At 44.6% G+C, this 25,322-nt stretch overlaps 1 protein-coding gene across 1 annotated transcript in view; it reads right to left on the bottom strand.

The window, feature by feature from the left end:
* rasa1a (RAS p21 protein activator (GTPase activating protein) 1a) overlaps window positions 1–25,322 on the bottom strand; it is a 268,303-nt gene that overhangs the window by 122,585 nt on the left and 120,396 nt on the right. Inside the window, exons 8-10 of the mRNA XM_068029646.1 lie at window positions 20,691–20,841; window positions 7,460–7,538; window positions 1,238–1,355 (exon numbers count right to left, since the gene is read on the bottom strand). Of these exons, the coding sequence (XP_067885747.1) occupies window positions 1,238–1,355; window positions 7,460–7,538; window positions 20,691–20,841 (348 nt within the window). The remainder of the gene's footprint in view (window positions 1–1,237; window positions 1,356–7,459; window positions 7,539–20,690; window positions 20,842–25,322) is intronic.

Below are 25,322 nucleotides of genomic sequence, written 5' to 3'. Positions count from 1 at the left end.
TATAATTTAGCTTAAATTAGAAAGATTTATGGGTCACTATGACTTCCTAGGGCATGTGTAAGATTATTTTAGTGAGGCAAACTGTAATTTCCCAGTGCTTTTGCCTAAACGGTCCTCAATTTTTCCCACCCTACTTTTTTTCCAAGTCTTGCCCACGTGATTGTGATTGAGTAGGCCAATTCTTCACCATGTCTTGAGGGGGCACGTTTGATGGACCAATGTGCTTTCCATGTCATCTTTGTATGTGCTCTGTAGCACATAGCTCAGTCAGCAAATGTTTTGCCCGAGGTAAAGCAAGCAGCTAAATTACTAGGTGCAGTCTAGGTTTTTTATTTATGAATTCAATAACAGAAAATTATGGGCTGAATTTTACAAATGCGCCGCAGTTTGTGGCAGTGCACTCTGATGGTGGCGTGCATTCCGCGTGGATGCGCCATCCATGAGCCCCCGCGATATTATTTAAATGAAGGGGGCAGAAAGGCCAACCCGATGATGTAATGGGGGGGTCGTGCGTCCCTGGCAACGGCATCCGGCACCACCGCGCAGGCGCCGGTGTCATTTTTAAAGGGCTGCAAGCCCTTAAGAAAAATGTTTATATTTAAAGTGATATTGTGCAGCATTGTGTCTAAAAATTACATAAATACTGGTGGCCCTTTCCCAACACCCCCCACTCACCACCCCCACCAATGTTTGTTTTCGGGGAAGTATCAAAAGGAACTTTATTCCCAACCCGAATTAACCCCCTCCAACCTCTTGACATTTGCTCTTCAATCCCTTCCCACCATCCCCACAGCCAATAAGCTGTGTTATTCCCGCTCCCCAACCACCCTGATAATTTCAGTCCTCCCCTCCTCCCCACCACTGTCTTGCCTCGAAGCTCCAAACGGAGTTCCGAAGACGCTCGAGTTGCGGCCGGCTCCCGTGATATCAGTGTGGGATGGCCGAGACCAGGTAGGTTCATCTGCATGTTTATTTAACTAATTGTAATATTTAAATGAAGGCCCCACCTGGGGCTGCAACGAGGCCTCGCCGCCACCGGTCGTGCGTGGCGGGGCCTTCTCGACATCATGGGTCGTGGCGGGCCTCTCCCACAAACATTTTACCGGCCCCCCACCCCCCCCCCCCCCCCCCCCCCCCCCCCACCCCTTCCCCCATGACTCACGACGTCCAAGGCCTTTGTAACAGAATGCTTGGGCGAGAGGTCAAACTCAACAATCCCCAAGTTTTGTTTTCTTACTTTTTTTCCAAAGGTAGCCATCCTTCACTATATTCTTATAAAGTGCATCCTTTCGCTTGCGACGGATTGTATTGTATATTTCTCTACCGTCACACTCATCGAGTACTTGCTCTTGATGCTAAAAATAAATAAAAATATTTCATTAGTTGCATCATTCCATTGCCAAATTTGTAACAAATTACAAACTTGAAACTGCAAGAGATAAATACAAAATTATGTAATACCAGCCCTAAAATCTGAATACTGAAGTACACTGGTCATGTTTCACGGCAATTAAATGACCACTAATTCAACTTATATAGAAACATAGAAAATAGGAGCAGCAGTAGGCCATTTGGCCCTTCGAGCCTACTCCACCATTCATTATGATAATGGTTGATCATCCAACTAAGTAACCTGTTCCCGCTTTCTCCCCAAACCCTTTGATTCTTTTAGACCTAAGAGCTATATCTAACTCCTTCTTGAAAACATACACTGTTTTGGCCTCAACTGCTTTCTGTGGTAGCAAATTCCACAGGCTCACCACTCCCTGGGTGAAGAGATTTCTCCTCATCTCTGTCCTGAAAGGTTTACCCCGCATCCTTAGACTATGACCCCAGGTTCTGGACTCCCCCACCATCGGGAACATCCTTCCTGCATCTACCCTGTCAAGTCCTGTTAGAAACCTATAAAATTCTATGAGATTCCCCCTCACTCTTCTGAATTCCAGTGAATATAATCCTAACCGACACAATCCCTCCTCATACGCGTCCCGCCATCCCATGAATCAGTCAGGTAAACCTTCGCTGCACTCCCTCTATAGCAAGAACATCCTTCCTCAGATAAGGAGACCAAAACTGCATACAATATTTCAGGTGTGGCCTCACCAAGGCCTTGTATAATTGCAGCAAGACATCCCTGCTCCTGTACTCGAATCCTCTCGCTATGAAGTTCAACACACCATTTGCCTTTTTTACCGCCTGTTGCACCTGCATGCTTACCTTCTGCAACTGGTGTACGAGAACACCCAGGTCTCGCTGCATATTACCCTCTCTCAGTTTATAGTCGTTCAGATAATAATCTGCCTTCCTGTTTTTGCTATCAAAGTGGATAACCTCACAATTATCCACATTATACTGCATCTGCCTGGCATTAGCCCACTCACTCAACTTGTCCAAATCACCCTGAAGCCTCTCTGCATCCTCCTCACAACTCACCCTCCCACCCAGTTTTGTCTCATCTGCAAATTTGGAGACATTACATTTAGTTCCCTCATCTAAATCATTAATAAATATGGTGAATAGCTGGGGTCCTAGCACCGATTCCTGCGTTCCCCACTAGTCACTGCCTGCCATTCGGAAAAAGACTCATTTATCCCTACTCTTTGTTTCCAGTCTGCCAACCAATTTTCTATCCATCGCAATACACTACCCCCAATCCCATGCGCTTTAATTTTACACGCTAATCTCTTATGTGGGACTTCGTCGAAAGCCTTCTGAAAGTCCAAATAAACCACATCCGCTGGCTCCCCCTCATCAACTCTACTAGTTAGACCCTCGAAGAATTCTAGTACATTTGTCAAGCATGATTTCCCTTTCATAAATCCATGCTGACTCTGCCCGATTCTACTACTGTTCTCCAAGTGCTCTGCTATAAAATCTTTGATAATGGACTCTAGAATTTTCCCCACGACCGCTGTCAGGCAGACTGGTCTATAATTCCCTGCTTTCTCTCTACCTCCCATTTTAAATAGTGGTGTTACATTAGTTACCCTCCAACCTGTAGGAACTGTTCCTGAGTCTATAGAATCTTGGAAGATGACCACCAATGCCACTTCCTTAAGTACTCTGGGATGCATACCATCAGGCCCTGGTGATTTATCAGCCTTCAATCCCATCAATTTCTCCAACATAATTTCTCTACTAATACTGATTTCCTTCAGTTCCTCTCTCTCACTAAGCCCTGTGTTCCCCAACATTTCTGTTATGATATTTGTGTCCTCCTTTGTGAAGACAGAACCAAAGTATGCATTTAGTTGGTCAGCCATTTCTTTGTTCCCCATAATAAATTTCCGTTTCTGACTGTAAGGGACCTACATATGTCTTCACCAATCTTTTTTCTCTTCACATACTTATAAAAACTTTTACAGTCAGTTATTATGTTCCCCGCAAGCTTGCTCTCGTACTCTGTTTTCCCCTTCTTAATCAAACCCTTGGTCCTCCTTTGCTGAATTCTAAACTGCTCCCAATCCTCAGATCGGTTGTTTTTTCTGGCAGATTTATATGCCTCTTCCTTGGATCTAATGCTATCTCTAATTTCCCTTGTAAGCCATGGTTTGCTACCTTCCTAGTTTTACTTTTGCGCCAGACAGGGATAACCAATTGTTGCAGTTCATCCAAACGCTCTTTAAATGTTTGCCATTGCCTATCCACCGTCATCCCTTTAAGTAACGTTTCCCTATCCGTCATAGCAAAAATCGCGCCTCATACCTTCGTAGTTTCCTTTACTAAGATTCATTAACTCTACATATTCTACAGAATTTACTAATGCTATAATACCAATACAAGTGGACTTGATACATTCATAGACAGTCACAGACAGCCCACAACTCAACAGAACACCAAAGAAACTTGGATTTATAGCCAAGATGTTGCTGCAGCACTGCTTTGTTCTGCAGGTGTAGAAAGTGAAACAGGAAACCTGGTAGTTGCCTTTTAAACCTAATTTTCATTAAAGTCAAGCTGGTGCAAAGAAAGATCAAAAGGCATAATTCACAATTAGAACTGTCAGAGGGGAAAAAAAGATATAACTGGGTCTTATGGTCTAGACTCTATTTCCTGCTCACTGTACCACTGGAAGCAATGAATGGAATTTTGTGTTATCAGTCCAAAGTAACAACTTTTCTTACGGACATCAGGCCAGTTCAAGAACTGCTGTGTCTCCAGTACTTTCATTGTTTGAAATATGTTGGTTGGAAACTAAGTATTCCCAATCTGCATTATTATTATTGCTTTTGTTTAATAGACCTTATTAAGTAACAAACATAGTCAAAGAGGTTAAACCTGCAGACAAGGGTGGTGCTGTTGTTGTATGGCGTACCGACCTCTACCTTGCAGAAGCTCAACGCCAACTCACAGACACCTCTTCCTACCTCCCTCTGGACCATGACCCCACCACCGAACATCAAGCCACCGTCCAAAGGACTGTCACTGACCTCATCTCCTCTGGAGATCTTCCCTCTACAGCTTCCAACCTCATAGTCCCGCAACCCCGGACAGCCCGCTTCTACCTCCTTCCCAAAATCCACAAACGGGACTGTCCCGGCAGACCCATTGTGTCAGCCTGCTCCTGCCCAACTGAACTTATTTCTTCCTATCTAGACTCTATCTTTTCTCCGCTGGTCCAGTCTCTTCCCACCTACATCCGTGACTCTTCTGACGCCCTACGTCATTTTGACAATTTCCAGTTTCCTGGTCCCAGCCGCCTCCTCTTCACTATGGACGTCCAATCGCTCTACACCTCCATCCCCCACCAGGATGGTTTGAGGGCTCTCCGCTTCTTCCTGGAACAGAGGCCCAACCAGTCCCCATCCACCACCACCCTCCTCCGCCTGGCTGAACTTGTTCTCACATTGAACAACTTCTCCTTCAACTCCACGCACTTCCTTCAAGTAAAAGGTGTCGCTATGGGTACCCGCATGGGTCCTAGTTATGCCTGTCTTTTTGTGGGATATGTCGAGCATTCTTTGTTCCAGTCCTACTCAGGCCCCCTCCCCCAACTCTTTTTCCGGTACATTGATGACTGTATCGGTGCCGTTTCCTGCTCCCGCCCCGAACTAGAAAACTTTATCAACTTTGCTTCCAATTTCCACCCTTCTCTCACCTTTACATGGTCCATCTCTGACACTTCCCTTCCCTTCCTCGACTTCTCTGTCTCCATCTCTGGGGATAGGTTGTCTACCAATATCCATTATAAGCCCACTGACTCCCACAGCTACCTCGACTACACTTCTTCACACCCTACCTCCTGTAAGGACTCCATTCCATTCTCCCAGCTTCTCCGTCTCCGACGCATCTGCTCTGATGATGCTACCTTCCATGACGGTGCTTCTGATATGACCTCCTTTTTCCTCAACCGAGGATTTCCCCCCACTGTGGTTGACAGGGCCCTCAACCGTGTCCGACCCATTCCCCGCACCTCTACCCTCACCCCTTCCCCTCCCTCCCAGAACCGTGACAGGGTTCCCCTTGTCCTCACTTTTCATCCCACCAGCCTCCATATCCAAAGGATCATCCTCCGCCATTTTCGCCACCTCCAGCGTGATGCCACTACCAGTCGCATCTTCCCCTCCCTTCCCCTGTCAGCATTCCGAAGGGATCGTTCCCTCCGCGACACCCTGGTCCACTCCTCCATTACCCCCACCACCTCGTCCCCGTCCCAGGGCACCTTCCCTTGCAATCGCAGGAGGTGTAATACCTGCCCATTTACCTCCTCTCTCCTCAGTATCCCAGGCCCCAAACACTCCTTTCAGGTGAAGCAGTGATTTACTTGTACTTCTTTCAATGTAGTATACTGTATTCGCTGCTCACAGTGTGGTCTCCTCTACATTGGGGAGACCAAGCGCAGACTGGGTGACCGCTTTGCGGAACATCTCCGCTCAGTCCGCAAGCAGGACCCTGAGCTTCCGGTTGCTTGCCATTTCAACACTCCCCCCTGCTCTCATGCTCACATCTCTGTCCTGGGATTGCTGCAGTGTTCCAGTGAACATCAACGCAAGCTCGAGGAACAGCATCTCATCTACCGATTAGGCACACTACAGCCTGCCGGACTGAACATTGAGTTCAATAATTTCAGAGCATGACAACACCCCATTTTACTTTCATTTTTAGTCATTTTTAGTTATTTTTAGTTATTTTTTCTTCCTTTTTTTTGCATTCCTTTTTACATTTTTTGCATTTATTTCATTTCATCTTAGTTTGTTCAGTTTGCTTACCCACTGTTTTTTTCAGGTTGTTTTTCTTCAGGTTTGCACTTGCTGATGTTCTATATTCAGTATATTCACACCTAATCTGTACTAATGCTTTATCTTTCAAAACACCATTAACATATTGTTTGCCTTTGCTCCGTGACCTTTTGGTCAGCTATGTGGCCTGGTCCAATCTGCACCTTCTCCTTTGTTATCTCTTGCCCAACCCCCACCTCACTTGTTTATAATCTGTGACTTTTCTAATATTTGTCAGTTCCGAAGAAGGGTCACTGACCCGAAACGTTAACTCTGCTTCTCTTTCCACAGATGCTGCCAGACCTGCTGAGTGAATCCAGCATTTCTTGTTTTTGTGTCAAAGAGGTTTATTGTTTGTCTCAGTACACTCCATGCTCAAATACATGATACAGAGAATGGACTAATCTATGGAAGCTAAGTTTTGCACTGAGCAGGAGTTGAAAGTATAATGAGGGGTGCATGAATTGCAACAATCAAGTATTCCCTCAAAGCTCTAACAAAAACAAATGTTCTATTTTGATGGGTGCCCATCACACGGAGGATATGCTCTTTCCTCTAGAGAAACTGTGAGATGTACATCTGAATTCTGTCTAACTACATCATGTTCACATCGAACCGTAGAAAAGTTATGGCACAGGAGGCGGCCATTCAGCCCATCGTATCTATGCCGGCCAAAAAAAAATCTAGCCACCCAATCTAATCCCACCTTCCAGGAGCTGGTCTGTGGCCTTGCAGGTTACAGCACGTCAGGTGCATGTCCAGGTACCTTTTAAATGAGTTGAGGCTTTTTGCCTCCATCGCTGTTCCTGGCAGTGAATTCCAGACACTCACCACCCTCTGGGTGAAGAAGTTTTTCCTCATGTCACCTCTAATCTTTCTACCAATAACCTTAAATCTGTGTCCCCTGGTAACTGACCGCTCTGCCAGGAGAAACAGGTCCTTCCTGTCTACTCTATCTAGGCCCCTCACAATTTTGTACACCTCAATTAAGTCACCCCTCAGCCTCCTCTGTTCTAAGGAAAACAACCCTAGCCGATCCAATCTTTCCTCATAGCTGCCATGTTCAAGCCCTGGCAACATTCAGAGCATATGTCAGTCCATCTTCAAGTTTAGCCTATGTGCATTTAAACATGTCTAGCTGCAAGCCCAAAGATAAAATCTATAGATTAAAAAATATTTTAAAAACCACGTGACTCATTTTATAAGAATGTTTCATTGGTTTTGTACAGATTTGAACTCACCTGCAAGGCGACAGGATCTTTGAGGTAATAACCTTCAACAATTTGCTCCTTCCTATAGTGCTCAATGATTTCCTCTATACTGTAATAAAATGTGTACATATTTTTAAATGAATCAAAATCATGAGAATACGAAACACTATTTTTGGTTGCAATCTTTTCCAAACTTAATGCACACTGAAGCGTCTATATTTAGAGAGCTCACCTGACCAACAGACTAAATACATGCAACAATTACTGGTGGTAGGCAACTTCAACTAAATATTATGACAAACAATGTAAACAGTCAACTATTAACTCCTCCCATTTAAACTAAACACCACTCCACGGGAAGTCGTTAGCAAATTCTGCTACCTTGAGTCCACGGTGACGGACAATCTGTCCCTTGATGAAGAGCTCAATACATGCATAGGGAAAGCAACTAGCATATTTGGCCAACACGCGAAACGCGCATGGGATAACACCAAGCTGACCCTGAGGACCAAGCTAATGGTTTATGAGGCCTGTGTTCTCAGCACCTTGCTGTATGGCTGTGAAACATGGGTGAATTACAGCTACCAGCTTATTAATTTCCATGTTCGCTGTCTGCAGCACACATCCTGGCAGTCCTCTCAGAGTTCCCAAGCGTGTTGGCACTAATCAAACAGAGGCCGCCTGAGTGCATTGGACACATTTGCAGGATGGAAGATGGTCATATACCCAAGGACCTTCTGTATGATGAGGAAGGTAAGACCAGACAATCAGTGGGGCGCCCAAAGCTCTGCTTCAAGGATGCTTGAAAGCGTGACATGAAGGCCCTAAATGTCGACTATCGCACATGGGTATCACTAGCTTGTGAAAGAGGAAAATGGCGACAGATCCTGTGGACTGGTGTGCACGACCAGTGGCTAAAGCAGCTTGGCAACAGATGCCAATGCCAAAAACAACAATTCACAGCATCACCTGCGGCACTTGTGGCAGAACCTGCCTCGCAAGGATTGGCCTTCACAGCCATCAGCAAAAGTGCCGAGTGTCCATCATCTTTCCTAGATGAATGATGTCAACCAAATTAAACTGCATTTCAGTCCATATTGATTTTCTTTAGCGCTCTGAAGCAAGATACTGGGCGAATTTTATTCCTGCTGCTGGGAGTAGCGGGTGAGAAAAATGGCGGCCCACACACCGTCATGCCGCCATGATCTACCATGCGGCGGCCCATCGGCATACGCTGGGTGCTCTCCCCAATCATGTGGTGGGGGCGGGCTCTGCGACACCGGCAACGGTGTCAGCTGCCTCTGCAATGGTGCCATTTTAAGGGCTGCCGGGCCTGCAGTGACAGATGAAAGTTGTTCCCATTCCTGCCACTGCAACAAAAAATGAAAGTTTGACCCAACCAACCCCCAACTACACCGGAAAAGCCCAGATTAACTTTTTTCTATTCCAACTGTACTAAGTGCAGAGTCAACCCCTTTAATCTCCAGCAACTGACCTAACTGCAGAATTCAACCATTCTCCCCACCCCGCCACTACACTGAAAATGCAGAGTTGACCCCTTCCCACCACCCCCCTGCAACTTCACTACAATGCAGAGCTCCCCCACTGCCCACCTCAGTTGCGCCAGCTTTCCCTGAACGGGAAAGTGAAGGCGCAGGAGTGCCGGCCGTCGTTCGGAAGATTGCGGACAGCTGGCAAGAATGCGGTAAAAAGTACATAAATATCAACATTTTATCCGGGATGTCACTGAATGGCTGCAGGGCATCCTGAATGGGGAGGGTGATGAGGCAGAGGTCATGGTATGTGTTGGTACCAATGACAGAGGTAGAAAGAGGGATGAGGTCTTGCATCAAGAATTCAGGGAGTTAGGCAGTAGACTAAAAAGCAGGACCTCTCGGGTTGTAATCGCTGGATTACTCCCAGTGCCACGTGCTAGCGAGTATAGAAATAAGAGAATAGCACAGATGAACGCGTGGCTTAAGAATTGATGCAGGAGGGAGGGTTTTAGATTCCTGGACCATTGGGACCGTTTTTGGGGAAGGTGGGACCTGTACAAGCGGGACGGTCTACATCTGAACCAGAGGGGGACTAACATCCTTGCTGGCGGGTTTGCTAGTGCTGCTGGGAAGAGTTTAAACTAATTTGGCAGGGGGAAGGGATGCAGACACCTAGCAGAATAGGGACACAGCTAAACACAGGAAAGCAAACTAGTCAGAGGGAATACAGCGGATGTAAGTTTCAAGGGAGTAAGACCAGGTCTCTACTTTAATGCCAGGAGTATTGCAGGTATAACGGATGAGTTAAGGGCAAGGATTGACACGTGGAATGGTGATATAGTAGCCATCACAGAGACATGGTTGAGGGAGGGGCAGGATTGGCAGCTCCCGGGATATAGAATCTGCAGGCGAGACAGAGGAGGGGGTAAAAGAGGAGGGGGCATTGCAATATTAGTTAAGGAGTCAGTTACTGCAGTAAGGAGAGATGATATTTTGGAGGGGGCATCAAATGAAGCTTTATGGGTATAGTTTAGGAATAAAAAAGGGACAGCCACATTGCTAGGTGCTTATTATAGACCCCCAGATAGTCAGCGGGAAATTGAGGAGCAAATATGTACGCAATTTGCAGAGGTGTGTAAAAATAATAGGGTAATTATATTAGGTGATTTCAACTTTCCCAACATTAATTGGGATAGTCATCGTGTTAAGGGCTTAGATGGAGTGGAGTTCTTAAAATGTATACAGGAGAACTTTTTAGCTCAACATGTAGAGGATCCAACAAGGGAGGCTGCAGTGCTGGACCTCATTTTGGGGAATGAAGCCGGACAGGTGGTTGATGTGTTGGTGGGGGAAAATTTTGGTGATAGTGACCACAACATGGTACAATTTAAGCTTGTTATAGAGAAAGAAATAGACAAGTTGCAAAAAAAGGTTTTGGATTGGGGAAGAGCAAATTTTAGTAAAATAAGGCAGGATCTGGCCAAGGTAGACTGGAAAGAGTTACTTGTTGGGAAATCTACAGAAGAGCAGTGGGGGGCATTCAAAAAGGAAATGGGGAAGGTACAGGCCCAACACGTTCCCTCTAGGGTAATAGGTAGGTGCAACAAGCCCAGAGAACCATGGATGACCAGAAACATTCAGGGTACGATGAGAAGGAAAAGAGAGGCTTTTAGCAAATACAAGGAGAGCAAATCAACGGAAGAATTAGTGGAGGACAGAAAGTGTAGGATGGAACTTAAGAAAGCAATTAGGAGAGCAAAGAGGGAATATGAGAAAGCTCTGGCTGGTAAAAGCAGGGAAAATCCCAAGATATTCTATAAGTATATCTATGGGAAGAGGATAACCAGGGAAAGAGTAGGACCCATTAGGGACCAAGGGGGAAATATGTGGGTGGAGCCAGAGGACATTGGTAGGGTGTTGAACGAATACTTCACATCTGTCTTCACCCAAGACAATGAGGATGTAGATGTGGAACTCAGAGAGAGAGACTGTGAACTTCTTGAGCAAATTGTCATAGGGAGTGACAAGGTATTGGAGGTTTTGGCAGGCTTAAAAGTGGATAAATCTCCAGGTCTGGACAATTTGTGTCCCAGGATGCTGTGGGAGGAGAGGGTGGAGATTGCAGGGGCTCTGATCCCAATTTTTAATTCCTCTCTGGCCATGGGGGAGGTGCCAGAGGACTGGAGAACAGCCAATGTGGTCCCACTATTTAAGAAAGGTTGTAGAGATAAGCCAGGGAACTACAGACCAGTGAGTCTCACGTCAGTGGTAGGGAAACTATTGGAGAAAATTCTGAAGGAGAGAATCTCTCTCCACTTGGAGAGGCAAATTTGATTAGGAATAGTCAGCATGGCTTTGTCAGAGGGAGGTCATGCCTAACAAATTTGATTGAATTTTTTGAGCATGTGACCAGGTGCGTAGATGAGGGTAGTGCAGTTGATGTAGTTTACATGGATTTCAGCAAAGCCTTTGACAAGGTCCCACATGGGAGACTTATCAAGAAAGCAAATGCACATGGGATACAAGGTAACTTGATAAGGTGGATTCAAAATTGGCTTAGCTGCAGGAGACAGAGAGTGATGACAGACGGCTGTTTTAGTGACTGGAAGCCAGTGTCCAGTGGCGTACCACAGGGATCTGTGCTGGGTCCCCTATTGTTTGTCATTTATATAAATGACATAGATGACTATGTGGGGGGTAGGATCAGTAAGTTCGCAGATGACACAAAGATTGGCCGAGTGGTTAACAGTGAGGTGGAGTGTCTTGGGTTGCAGGAAGATATACATGGCATGGTCAAATGGGCAGAAAAGTGACAAATGGAATTTAACGCTGAAAAGTGTGAAGTGATATACTTTGGAAGGAGTATGTGACACGGAAGTATTCAATGAATGGCCTGACACTGGGAAGTTCCGAGGAACAAAGGGACCTTGGCATGTTTGTCCATAGATCTCTGAAGGCAGAAGGGCAGGTTAATAGGGTGGTGAAAAAGGCATATGGGACACTTGCCTTTATCAATCGAGGCATAGATTACAAAAGCAGGGAGGTCAGGTTGGAGTTGTACAGAACTTTGGTAAGGCCACAGCTGGAGTACTGTGTGCAATTCTGGTCGCCACATTATAGGAAGGATGTGATTGCACTGGAGGGGGTGCAGAGGCGATTCACCAGGATGTTGCCTGGGATGGAACATTTAAGCTATGAAGAGATGTTGGATAGGCTTGGGTTGTTTTCGCTGGAGCAGAGAAGACTGAGGGGTGACCTGATCGAGGTGTACAAGATTATGAGGGGCATGGACAGGGTGGATAGGGAGCAGCTGTTCCCCTTAGTTGAAGGGTCAGTTACGGGGGGTCACAAGTTTAAGGTGAGGGGCAGGAGGTTTAAGGAAGAACTTTTTTACCCAGAGGGTGGTGACGTTCTGGAATGCACTGCCTGGGAGGGTGGTACAGGAGGGTTGCCTCACATCCTTTATAAAGCACCTGGATGAGCACTTGGCACGTTATAACATTGAAAGCTATGGGCCAAGTGCTGGCAAATGGGATTAGGTAGACAGGTCAGGTGTTTTAATGCATCGGTGCAGACTCGATGGGTCGAAGGGCCTCTTCTGCACTGTATTATTCCGTGATTCTGTGAAATATGTAAAGTTGGGTCCCATCGCTGAGTGGCGGGCTGCCACCGGTGCAATCTTCTGGCCACTCCACCACACGTCAGTAGCTCAAGAAAATCCCAGCCACTAAGTTTCTCAAAGGTGGGATTGTGCGTGCAAACTATTACCAATGACTGGTAATAATGACCAATAACTGGCTGCTTCACCAATGACCTTCCTTCAATCATAAGGTCAGAAGTGGGGATGTTCGCTGATGATTGCATAATGTTAAGCACCATTCGTGACTCCTGAGATACTGATGCAGTCCGTGCAGAAATGCAGCAAGACCTGGACAAGTAACCACTGCCTGAAAGGGTAGTTGAGGCAGAAACCCTCCACTCATTCAAAAGGAGTCTGGATATGCACCTCAAGTGCCGTAATCTGCAGGGCTACGGAACAAATGCTGGAAGTGGAATTAGAATGGGTGGATCGTTTTTTGGCTGGCACAGGCACGATGGGCCAAGTGGCCTCTTTCTGTGCCTTAAACTTTCTATGATTCTATGACTTCAGAGGGACATTACAAAACAAAATAGGATACTGAGCCACATAAGGAGATCTTAGGGCAAATGACCAAAATCTTGGTCAAAGAGGTTTTAAAGGAACAAAAGCAGAATATTGCAAATGCTGAGAATCTGAAATAAAAACAGAAAATGCAGGAAATACTCAGCAGGTCTGGGAGCGTCTGTGAAGAGAGAAACAGTCAATGTTTCAGTTCGATTAAAGGATTGTCTTAAAGGAAGAAATTCAAGGTTAAAGGGCCAAGGTATTTCGGAAGGGAATTCAAGAGCTCAGGGCTCAAGCCAGAAATAGTGGAGCGATTAAAATCAGGGATGCTCAAGAGGCCAGAGGATATACCTCAGAGGTTTATGGGGTTGGAGAAAACTACAGAGATAGGGACGGGACGAGGCCATGAAATGATTTAAAAACAAGGGTGAGAATTTTAACATCGAGGTGCTGCTTAACTGGGAGCCAGTGCAAGTCAGTGAGCACAGGGGTGATGGATGAATAGAAATTGGTGCAAGTTAGGACATGGACAAAGAATTTTGGATGAAGCTTAGAGAGTAGAACGTGGAAGGCCTGCGAGTGTGTTAGAATAGTCAAGTCTAGAGGTAACAAAGGCATGGATGAGGGTTCCAGCAGCAGATAAGCTGGAGGCAGGGGCAGAGGCAGGCCATGTTAGAGGTACAAATTCTAAAAGGGGTTCATTGTATTAAAATTCAGCTGAATCAGATGGGTTTTGGCACAATAGAAAAACAGAACCATGGACAAACAAGTCCATATTAGTGGTAATAGCTGGCCATAAATGGAGTAATTGTACCACTGTTAGTGTATTAGTTGAAACAAATGATTTTTAAACTGTGGACTCGAACACAAAAAGGTACTCTCCTTCAACATTGTAAATTGCAACTGTAAAAGCTGGATGACTAGAGACATGCAATGAGTCATGGAGTTCTGGTGCCAGTGCCATTGGGTGAATCCACAACCTGGACAGGCTTTAAGTTGTGTCTTAAATGAGAGAACAGAAAATAACCTGTGGTACAAAAAAGGAGAAAAAAAAATCTTGCATCTAAATACTGCCTCTCACCCTAGGAAATCGCAAAGAGCTTTACAGACAATTAATTGCTTTTGAAATGTGGTTACTTTTGTTTTGTAGGAAAACACAGCAGCAATATAGCAAAATCCCTTTTAACAGCTATGATATGAATCACCAATTAAATCAGTTTTTGGTGGTGTTCTTTCAGGGATGAAAGCTGGCTGGGAGACCAGCACCACTCCAAAGCTCCTCTTCAAATAGTAACATGGGAGCATTTAAAGCCTTACGTCTTAGAACGGGGCTTGGACACATGACTTTTTGTTTCAGAGATGAGAATGTTGCTGAGACTAGGCTGACACCAAGCTTCTTCAACTGTTAAATGTCACAATTAACAGATGACCTACATCAACCTACATAAGATCAGAGATAGTAATAGGAAAAAAAGCTCAAAAAAATCATGTGATGTGAGTTGCCAATTGAAAGTTTATTGCTTTCAAGCTGCATGATGAGATTCAGAACGGCTGCAGTCAAAAGTCAGAGCACATGCTGTACAGCACAGTGGAAGAACTAAAATTTGATATATTTACGGCATTCAGTTCTAATCTCACCCACACTAGTGGAGGCTACATCGTCTCCTTTCCAATAGGGGCGATCTCAGTTGGACAGTTCATAAAAGCGAGCAAGTAGCCCACAATGTCTTTGGCAGAACTCTTGTCGTAAGCTATTAGCACTTTGGTTAATACATTTGCAAGACAGGCAGACTTAACATTTTCTCCACTTTTTGTGGATGTATATTTTGGGGAGAGGAGGAAGTTTTATAATTATTCATCTCCCAGATACTTACCCGTGTTCCTCATGCATCCATAGCCATCACTAGGAGCCATTGGAGCGCAATGAACCACCAAAAAAAAAGTTCTCTATAAACTGGACTTTGAATTGCGTAGTTGGTTAACAACAGTAATGAAATAGGTTATTTTAAGTAACAAAAATCCTTTTTCTTTTTTAAACACAATACTTTCAGGAGAATACAAGTAACTCATTGTTGGTACAATTACAAGCAAATTGGGGAGTCAGAATAATGTGATGTCCTCAGTTTAAGCTGAATCAGGGAGATTTCCAGGCTCTTGGCTGCATAGAGATCTTAAAAAGTTGGGTTGTTGCCCTATGTGAAGTCTTCACAGCTCACTCAAATGGGAAGAGAATCTGAGAGTATATGACTGCATTCCCATTTAATCTATTTTTGTCATCCTGGTGTGGTCGTGATGACGGAGTACAGTCGTTTCTGGGAAAGGGCCCAGAATATAATTCCAAATCACCAAACATAGGATTGGAGTTTCCCACAAGCTTCGGTACCCCGATGTCAGGACCAAATGGGGGTCCCATGCCCACACTTGCTAGCGACGAAACGAGTGGCGCAATCTTCCAGGAGACACCTCCAAGTGCGCAGTACTTAATGCAGGCTCCCAATGCTGCAGGCCCAGAGGGCTTCCATCTCTGGGGTCTTGGCAGCCCAACTGGGAGAGGTGGGTACTGCTGAGGTAGGTCAAGGACCACAAGGGTGCAACGTGACCAACATAGTGGGACTGCATTGAAGACTCCCGAAGTCATCAAGATGGAGGGGAAACCCCTCCGCAGACCTGTGACCTTTCATGCCCCCGGTCCTGTCATTGGAGCATGGCACCTCTGGCTCTGATGGCCCCCATGACCTGCCACCAGGAGGCTGCCTTGATGGAGATGGCAGCCTCAGCACACGGCAGTGTGCCGCTCTGATGTCAGCAAGATACCGACGCTGGCTCAAAATGGCCCCTAAACAAGGCCTAATTGGCTGCCTGCCTCCGTGGAGGGAGGGGTGCGGGTCAGCTGACCCAGTTCTCAGCCTGCCCCAGGAAAGCTGGGCAAGTCCCCCAGAGGCAGGTATGAGTCAAGAAACCATCCTGATGCGGCTCCCCATTTTTTCTGCACCCCACCTCACAACCTCCAGCTCCATCTGCATGGGGCAGGGAAAATCCAGCCCATAGTCAGCACATTTCCTGTTCTGACTGGCATTTATTCCACAAGAGTTTCATTCACTGGTTTGTTGTAGAGTGATGCATTTTTCCATGGCGGGCAAGGGCAGAATGATTTTCTTGGTGCTTGCATGAGCTTAAAAGTTGCCGGGGGCACCCTTACTCCAGTGGGTAGGCCTGGGTCTACCTGTGTTGAGAGCCAAGTCATATTTTCTACAGGCCCTTGGACTGCTGACAAATACTGCTGAATGCAGAGGACACAACTAAAATATATGATGAGTGCCTTTCTGACAACAGCACTTCTAGACAAAAGGTGAAATCTGTGGAGTGTGGTACACTCGATGTATCAACTTGAGCTGAATCTTTCATTGGTGGTGCTAATAAATTTCTTCTATAGTTATCTTCATTCCCTCTTTATCTCACAGCCTAAATCTTGTTCCCAAGTTTCCCTCAGATTTTATGCGATCTTTTGAACTGAAAGTAGAGGAAAAATGCGATGCGTTAGCAGGAATGTATTGGGTATGCAGCTAGAGTTACACAGGAATAAAAAACAAAGCGTTGGCAATACTCAGCAGGTCTGGTAGAACCTGTGGAGACAGAAAAAGAGTTAACATTTCAAATCTGTGACCTTTCAACAGAACAGGTGAAAGATCACAGACCTGAAACGTTAACTCGGTTTCTCTCTCCACAGATGCTGCCAGACCTGCTGAGCATTTCCAACGCTTTGTTTTTACTTCAGATTTCCAGCATCCACAGTATTTTGCTTTTATATTAGAGTTACACAGGGGTTGGCTCCTATCAAAGTTGCTGCAACGTGGCTAGATCCTGGAAGAAGCATTTTATTTGCAGATTAGAGTACCCGCCATCCATAGAGTGCTGGAATTTTTCCAATGGCTTTTGAAAAGGGACAATTTGTCCTTCATCAAGAAGTTGACTATCCCAGTGATACATTTATTTCTTGCGCCACATTCAGAATTCAATTGCGGTGAACGTGCCTAAGTTCCCCACTGTGCCAGAACAGGAAAAGGTTAGTTGGGCCTGTACAATTTTCAAAGATGCACAGTGAATACATCCACTAGATCGAATATCATATCCTTAATAAGATCTACCTGCAGTGAGGCAAATTCAGACAATAAACTGAAAGGAAGTATGGTGAGCAGTTTTTCCTGAAGAATCCTACAAAGATCAATAGACCTCCTTGGGATAGGAATTCCTTACTCATTTCCCTTTCAGAAAAGGGTGAATAAAAAAAAAAAAAAAATTACTCCCTCAGGAAAACATGCCGATCAGCAGCCTACCTTGCACTGGCTGATGTTGAAGTTATCTTAGCAATAATAGCACTCAGAAGAGTGAGGGGGGAATCTCAGAGAAACCTATAAAATTCTAACAGGACTTGACAGAGTAGATGCAGGAAGGATGTTCCCGATGGTGGGGGAGTCCAGAACTAGGGGTCATAGTCTAAGGATATGGGGTAAGCCAAAAAGGCGGGGCTAAAGTGTGGCGAGTCGAAGAGACTTAGCAGTTGGCAGGAAAAAAGACAGAAGAGCAAGGGGAGAGCCAACTGTGTAACAGCCCCGACAAACAAATTTTTCTGCAGCACCTGTGGAAGAGCCTGTCACTCTAGAATTGGCCTTTATAGCCACTCCAGGCGCTGCTCCACACACCACTGACCACCTCCAGGCGCTTACCCATTGTCTCTCGAGATAAGGAGGCCAAAGAAGAAGATGGGGTAAAACCTTTCAGGACTGAGATGAGGAGAAATTTCTTCACCCAGAGAGTGGTGAACCTGTGGAATTCGCTATCACAGAAAGCAGTTGAGGCCAAAACATTGTATGTTTTCAAGAAGGAGTTAGATAGAGCTCTTAGGTTTAAAGGGATCAAAGGATATGGGGCGAAAGCGGGAACAGGTTAGAGTTGGATGATCAGCCATGATCATAATGAATGGCGGAGCAGGCTCAAAAGGGCCGAATGGCCTACTCCTCCTCCTATTTTCTATGTTTTTATGTAGCACAGCATTATTGGACATTTGACTCCAAATGCAAATCTGTGCAAGGGGAGATTTGGCCTATCAACATTTTACAACAGTAGCCAAATGCCAAGATAAAGCTTCAAAAGTATGAATAGACAAAATTGGTGGGTATGAGCAGACCAGCTGGTCCATCAAGCCTATGTACAGCAGGCTCTCAAAGACTCTTTGCTCTTGTGCATTTTAGACAATTGCTAGTGTTGGTACCAGAAATACAGTGGCAGCCCCATGGTTATATTTGATCTTGATCAACACTTTTAGCAAGCAGGATGGCTGTTTCAAATGCCATCAAATTTGGCAGCAGTAGAAATGTGGCAATTGTCCAGGCAATAGTTAGATTTAAGACATCCTAGCCAGCACACACTGGACCGACCGCTCCAAAGCCCTCCAATGAAAATATACGATTCTGATTGTGGTGGGAGAAAAGCACTGATAATTCAATCCCGTTGCTCCACAGATCACCTAACATATCATTTAAAACTTTCCAAATTAAAGACCCAGCCAAATTGTACCATCTAATAACCCCCGAACGAGGCCAACCAAACCAGGTGTCTTTAAGTCAACAAATTAACTCTTTAATTAGAAGAACTAAATTATTAAACACTATGAAGATATAAACATTTAAAATAGAAAAAATTAGAGTTCTTGCAAATTTACAGTCCAATGTTGCTTGAAGTCCTCACAGAATGTTGCTTTCCTTCTTCAGCAAATTTCAACAATTAACGACTTGCAAACTCTTTCAATGGAATCAAGCTGACTTTAGAGTTTTTGAGGGATAAAAGATTGTCACAGTCTAACTTCCCTTTCTTCAACTTAAATTACCAGCGATTTGTGTTTTGGCTTGACTTTTTTTTTAAAGAATTTTGAGAGATAATAATTAAACAGACTAAAATCCTATTCCTTCAGCTTAAATGGTTGAGAGCTCTTTCTTCAGGTGCCAAGAACAGCTGTGTCTGTATGTCTCTGGCTGTGTGTTCTGTTAGAACAAACTGTCTTCAACTAACAGCCTGAGGCTTGCTGGTTCTTAAAGCAATACTGATCCCTTGCAAGCCTTAAAGGCAAACTGCATATTCCCGAACAAATAAAACTACAGTACCATGACAACACATCAACCGATGACAACTTGGCTGCTGAACCTGAAGGTTGAGCTGATTTGTGATTTGATACTATAGGCAGTTGCACTGGACCTAAAGTCTTTAAACTAATGTCTTCTCTCTGGTTACACAAACTAATGTGGAACATTTGTTGGGGGACTCAGTTGTAATCCATCTCTGCTCAGGCTTTGACTTGGAGGTAATGAAATCCTTTAAAGGGTCGAAACCTTTAGTCTCACTGCATTTATACAAACTGCTCTTGGATATTCTCGAAGAATTCCTTTCTAGCGCTGAATCGATTGCCTGTTTTCTAGAACAGGCGTCTCTGTATCTTGCTGGACCAGAGAGCAAGAGCGAGAGAAAAAAAAAATCAAAAATATTAACTAATACAACCAATAAAAGACGAGAACTTCTCTGGTGTAGGAGACAATGGAATACATCTACTGCTTAAGGAGGAAATAGAACCGGAAAGTTCTGTCTTGGATCATGGCTAATACAGGAAAGCAAAGAATCAGTGTGATTGAACAAAGCATGAAACTTCAAAAAGGATCGCATGGCAGAGGGTTTCCCTGTTGGGAGTCATTTTCTTTTTATTTGCACCAGGAAGATGTAAAAGTGGAAAAAGAATGCAGTATCCAAGATGTTAGTCAAGTTGGCCTTCCAATATTTGGAAGCTTATGGGAACAAGTGAACTGCAAGAAACTGACATACTTTAACTGACATGGATACTTTAAGCCACTGAAGCTAACACTAACATTTTACTATTCGTATGAGTATCAAAAATTTGAATTCCTGCATCTATCATTTTGTGAAAAATGAACCAAATAATGAAGGTCAATTTGCCTCAGAAACATACTATTCAATCAACTCTTTGGGTTGGCTTTTATAATAAACACTAATACAAACCACTAGTTAAAAGGATCTTCCTGGAATCAGTTCCAAGTTCTGTTTATGAAACAGGGAAGTCAGATGATTATTTTCTCTAAAAGTAGTTAAATAAGGCTATATTTATACAGTGGTGATTTAAAAAAATCCATATTAGAATTACATGGAACTCCTTTGGCATTGCTCAGGTAAGACAGGGGATATGGTTACTCCTTTACATTTGCTGGCATGTTCAAATTGTTCTCTGCCTGCCTCAGTTTTCCTGTTGGTTGTGTATTGTGCTCTCAGTTTGTCATTTTTGTCTTTGTGCTCTTTGTTTGCTTCACCTATTTTTGTTTTAATTTTTGCATTTGGGTGGGAGGTGAAAGGTAGTATTTATGGGAATGGAGCTGTTGAGCTGCAGGTTGTTATATCTCAGGGTGGCACAAGTGAAGAAGCCATTTGAAGAGGGATGTGGAAACAAGGCTGTGCTGGTCATACAGCATAGAAAACAGACTAGGGAGTAAGTTACCATATAAACAATGATTTTCAGTTCTATCTGAACTTAATTTGCAAAAACTGCATAAATGAAATTGGTTACCTGTTGTAATATCGGCCACCCATCATAAATTGATTGTTCGACGTTGGAGATATTTTAAATCGTTGAATATTTTCATTTGTCCGGAAATAAAGTGAGTAGTCACCCGGTGTGTTATCTGATGGTCTTACAAGAAAGCCACATATTTGGCCCACTAAAACATAAACAAAATGCAAATTAATGATTCTATCTAATACCTTCAGTGCAAGCAATTTTGCAATTAAGTGTTTGCTGGAAGTAGTTGGACTGGTTGTAACTGAAGGAAACTGAATAGTATTTTGCATTTCAGGGAAAATGTGGCATGCAGCACACAACAACCTCTCCCATCATTCATGCTTCCTGCATCCCTATATTTCATACTTACTGTCTTACTTTCCAACTTATTTCCCATTTCCACCACCCCTTTACTTCCATCACTAACCCAACTTGTTATCAGAGGTGCTTGCTCATCTCATATCTTTCTCTTCTCACTTTCCCATCATTCCCTCCATTTACTCACCCCTTGCTCTCAAGGTTGCTCAGAAGTCAGAGGTTCCCTCAACCCACTTCCTCCTTCAGTATCAGTTTCCGTTAAAGGAACTTTGTTTACTTTCAAATTACAACTTTTTTTTATTCATTCATGGGATGTGGGCATCGCTGGCCAGGCCAGCATTTATTGCCCATCCCTAATGGCCTTGAGAAGGTGGCAGTGAGATGCCTTCTTGAACCGCTGCAGTCCATGTGGGGTAGGTGGGGTAGGTACACCCACAGTGCTGTTAGGAAGGGAGTTCCAGGATTTTGACCCAGTGACAGTGAAGGAACGGCGATATAGTTCCTAGTCAGGATGGTGTGTGACTTGGAGAGGAACTTGCAGGTGGTGATGTTACCATGCATTTGCTGCCCTTGTCCTTCTAGTTGGTAGAGGTCGCGGGTTTGGAAGGTGCTGTCGAAGGAGCCTTGGTGCATTGCTGCAGTGCATCTTGTAGATGGTACACACTGCTGCCACTGTGCATCGGTGGTGGAGGGAGTGAATGTTTGTAAATGGGGTGCCAAAAAAGCAGGCTGCTTTGTCCTCGATGGTGTTGAGCTTCTTGAGTGTTGTTGGAGCTGCACCCATCCAGGCAAGTGGAGAGTATTCCATCACACTCCTGACTTGTGCTTTGTAGATGGTGGACAGGCTTTGGGGAGTCAGGTGGTGAGTTACTCGTCACAGGATTCCTAGCCTCTGACCTGCTCTTGTAGCCACGGTATTTATATGGCTACTCCAGTTCAGTTTCTGGTCAATGGTAGCCCCTAGGATGTTGATAATGGGGGATTCAGTGATGGCAATGCCATTGAATGTCAAGGGGAGATGATTAGATTCGCTCTTGTTGGAGATGGTCATTACCTGGCACTTGTGTGGCGTGAATGTTACTTGCCACTTATCAGCCCAAGCCTGGATATTGTCCAGGTCTTGCTGCATTTCTACACGGACTGCTTCAGTATCTGAGGAGTCACGAATGGTGCTGAACATTGTGCAATCATCAGCGAACAACCCCACTTCTGACCTTATGATTGAAGGAAGGTCATTGATGAAGCGACTGAAGATGGTTGGGCCTGGGACACTACCCCGAGGAACTCCAGCAGTGATGTCCTGGAGCTCAGATGATTGACCTCCAACAACCACAACCATCTTCCTTTGCGCTAGGTATGACTCCAGCCAGTGGAGGGTTTTCCCCTTGATTCCCATTGACATCAGTTTTGCTAGGGCTCCTTGATGCCATACTCAGTCAAATGCTGCCTTGACGTCAAGGGCAGTCACTCTCACCTCACCTCTCAAGTTCAACTCTTTTGTCCATGTTTAAACCAAGGCTGTAATGAGGTCAGGAGCTGAGTGGCCCTGGCGGAACCCAAACTGAGCAGGTTAGATTAGAGATACAGCACTGAAACAGGCCCTTCGGCCCACCGAGTCTGTGCCGAACATCAACCACCCATTTATACTAATCCTACACTAATCCCATATTCCTACCAAACATCCCCACCTGTCCCTATATTTCCCTACCACCTACCTATACTAGTGACAATTTATAATGGCCAATTTACCTATCAACCTGCAAGTCTTTTGGCTTGTGGGAGGAAACCGGAGCACCCGGAGAAAACCCACGCAAACACAGGGAGAACTTGCAAACTCCACACAGGCAGTACCCGGAATCGAACCCGGTTCCCTGGAGCTGTGAGGCTGCGGTGCTAACCACTGCGCCGCCCTTTAGGTTATTGCCAAGCAAGTGCCGCTTGATGGCACTGTTGATGACACCTTCCATCATTTTACTGATGATTGAGAGTAGGCTGATGGGACTGTAATTGGCCGGGTTGGACTTGTCCTGCTTTGTGTGTACAGGACATATGACTGTGCGGTGGTCACTCCTACCAATACCGTCATGGACAGATGCATCTGCGGCAGGCAGATTGGTGAGGACGCGATCAAGTATGTTTTCCCCCCCTTGTTGGTTCCCTCACCACCTGCTGTATACCCAGTCTAGCAGATATGTATGTCCTTTTGCACTCGGCCAGCTCGGTCAGTAGTGGTGCTACTGAGCCACTTTTGGTGATGGACATTGAAGTCCCCCACCCCGAGTACATTCTGTACCCTTGCCACCCTCAGTGCTTCCTCCAAGCGCTGTTCAACATGGAGGAGTACTGACTCATCAGCTGAGGGAGAGCAGTAGGTGGTAATCAGCAGGAGGTTTCCTTGTCCGTGTTTTATCTGATGCCATGAGACTTCATGGGTTCCAGAGTCGATGTTGAGGACTCCCAGGGCAACTCCCTCCCAACTGTATACCACTGTGCCGCCACCTCTGCTGGGTCCGTCCTGCCGGTGGGTCAGGACATACCCGGGGATGGTGATGGCAGTTTCTGGGACATTGTCTGTCAGGTATGATTCTGAGTATGACTATGTCAGGCTGTTGCTTGACTAGACTGTGGGACAGCTCTCCCAACTTTGGCACATGCCGCCAGATGTTAGTATGGAGGAATTTGCAGGATTGACAGGGCTGGATTTGTCGTTTCCGCTGCCTAGGTCGATGCCGGGTGGTCCGTCCGGGTTCATTCCTTTTTATTGACTTCGTAGCGGTTAGATACAACTTAGTGGCTTGCTGGGCCAATTCAGAGGGCATTTAAAAGTCAACCACATTGCTGTGGGTCTGGAGTCACATGTAGGCCAGACCAGGTAAGGACAGCAGATTTCCTTCCCTAAAGGGCATGAGTGAACCAGATGGGTATTTACAACAATCGATCATTAGACTAGCTTTTTAATTCCAGATTTATTAATTGAATTCAAATTCCACCTTCTGCTGTGGTCGGATTTGAACCCATGCCCCCAGAGCAATACCCTGGGTCTCTGGGTTACTAGTCCAGTGAAAATACCACTACGCCACTGCCTCCCCCGTTTAAAAGGAATTGCAATTTAGGATGAGGAAAGATACTGTTCGATCTGTCTCAATTTTTGTCACTGTCTCAGGAGTCAACTAGAATCCTTACACTTTCCAGCTGCCATAAGACATGGTTGAAAGAGGTTTTCAATTTGCTTCAAAATTCAGATGGTTTTGAAAATGATCTCTCTCAGCTAAATATGCTTTCTGGAGTTTATAGAATATCAAACGGAAGCTATAACAGCTTGAGAGTCTCACATGCATACACATATCCTGGCTATCTTACAAATAACACTAAATATAAACTATATCTGAATAATGTTTTTAAAATGCATCCTTGAGCTTTTCTTTGAATAGTTTGAAGTAGAAACTACTAAAAACTAATGAAAAAATATTCAGCATTTCATCTGACTGAATGATACAAAAAACATAAAAGCACACAGTTCTGAGTAAAAATGCAAGTCCAAGCCCACGCTTTTGGGAGAGATGGAGGGCTTCATGAAAACATTAGTAAGATACAAAACACGAGTCAACAGATAATATTAAATCAAGGTAATACAAAATATTCTTATTTTAGCCATGAGAAATGTTGGTTACAGAAAGCACGGAGTAGTTTGTAGGTAAGGATAATGCAAAAATAGGTGATGTTACATACAGGGAGCCAAGATAATATCTGGAACTCCTCTTGGAATGTCACATTATGTCATTGCAACACAACAATGATTAAGTGAAGAGTTCAGTGCGGACATTTAAAAACTGCAACATTCATAGGAAATGTTTGCATGACAGATTTTAAATGGAGCATGCATCTATGCAAAAAAATTAACAAAACGTCCTTATAAGTTTTTGTACCTATATTTAGAACATTTATTTATATGATTTACATTACTGTGTGTTAACTGTGAATTACTCATAATTTTTATGCAAAAACAGGAATTATCAGTCATGGAAAATGAATGATCAAACATTAACAAAATGTGGATTAGTTAAGGAATGCCAGCATAGATTTGTTAAGGGCAAATCCTGCTTAACTAAATTTTTGATGAGGTAACAGAGAAGGTTGATGAGAGTAATGCAGTTGATGTGGTGTACATGGACTTCCAAAAGGTGTTGGAATAGGTATCACATAGCAGGCTCATCAGCAAAGTTAAAGCCCATGGAATAAAAGGGACAGTGGCAGTATCGATACAAAGTTGGCCGAGTGACAGGAAACAGAGAATGGTGAACAGATGTTTTTTGGACTGGAGGA

The sequence above is a fragment of the Heterodontus francisci genome, chromosome 4 (assembly GCF_036365525.1).
Source record: "Heterodontus francisci isolate sHetFra1 chromosome 4, sHetFra1.hap1, whole genome shotgun sequence".
NCBI classification, from domain to species: domain Eukaryota; kingdom Metazoa; phylum Chordata; class Chondrichthyes; order Heterodontiformes; family Heterodontidae; genus Heterodontus; species Heterodontus francisci.
The sequence above is the reverse complement of the archived record's forward strand: the minus strand, read 5'-3'. Positions and strand labels throughout refer to the sequence as shown.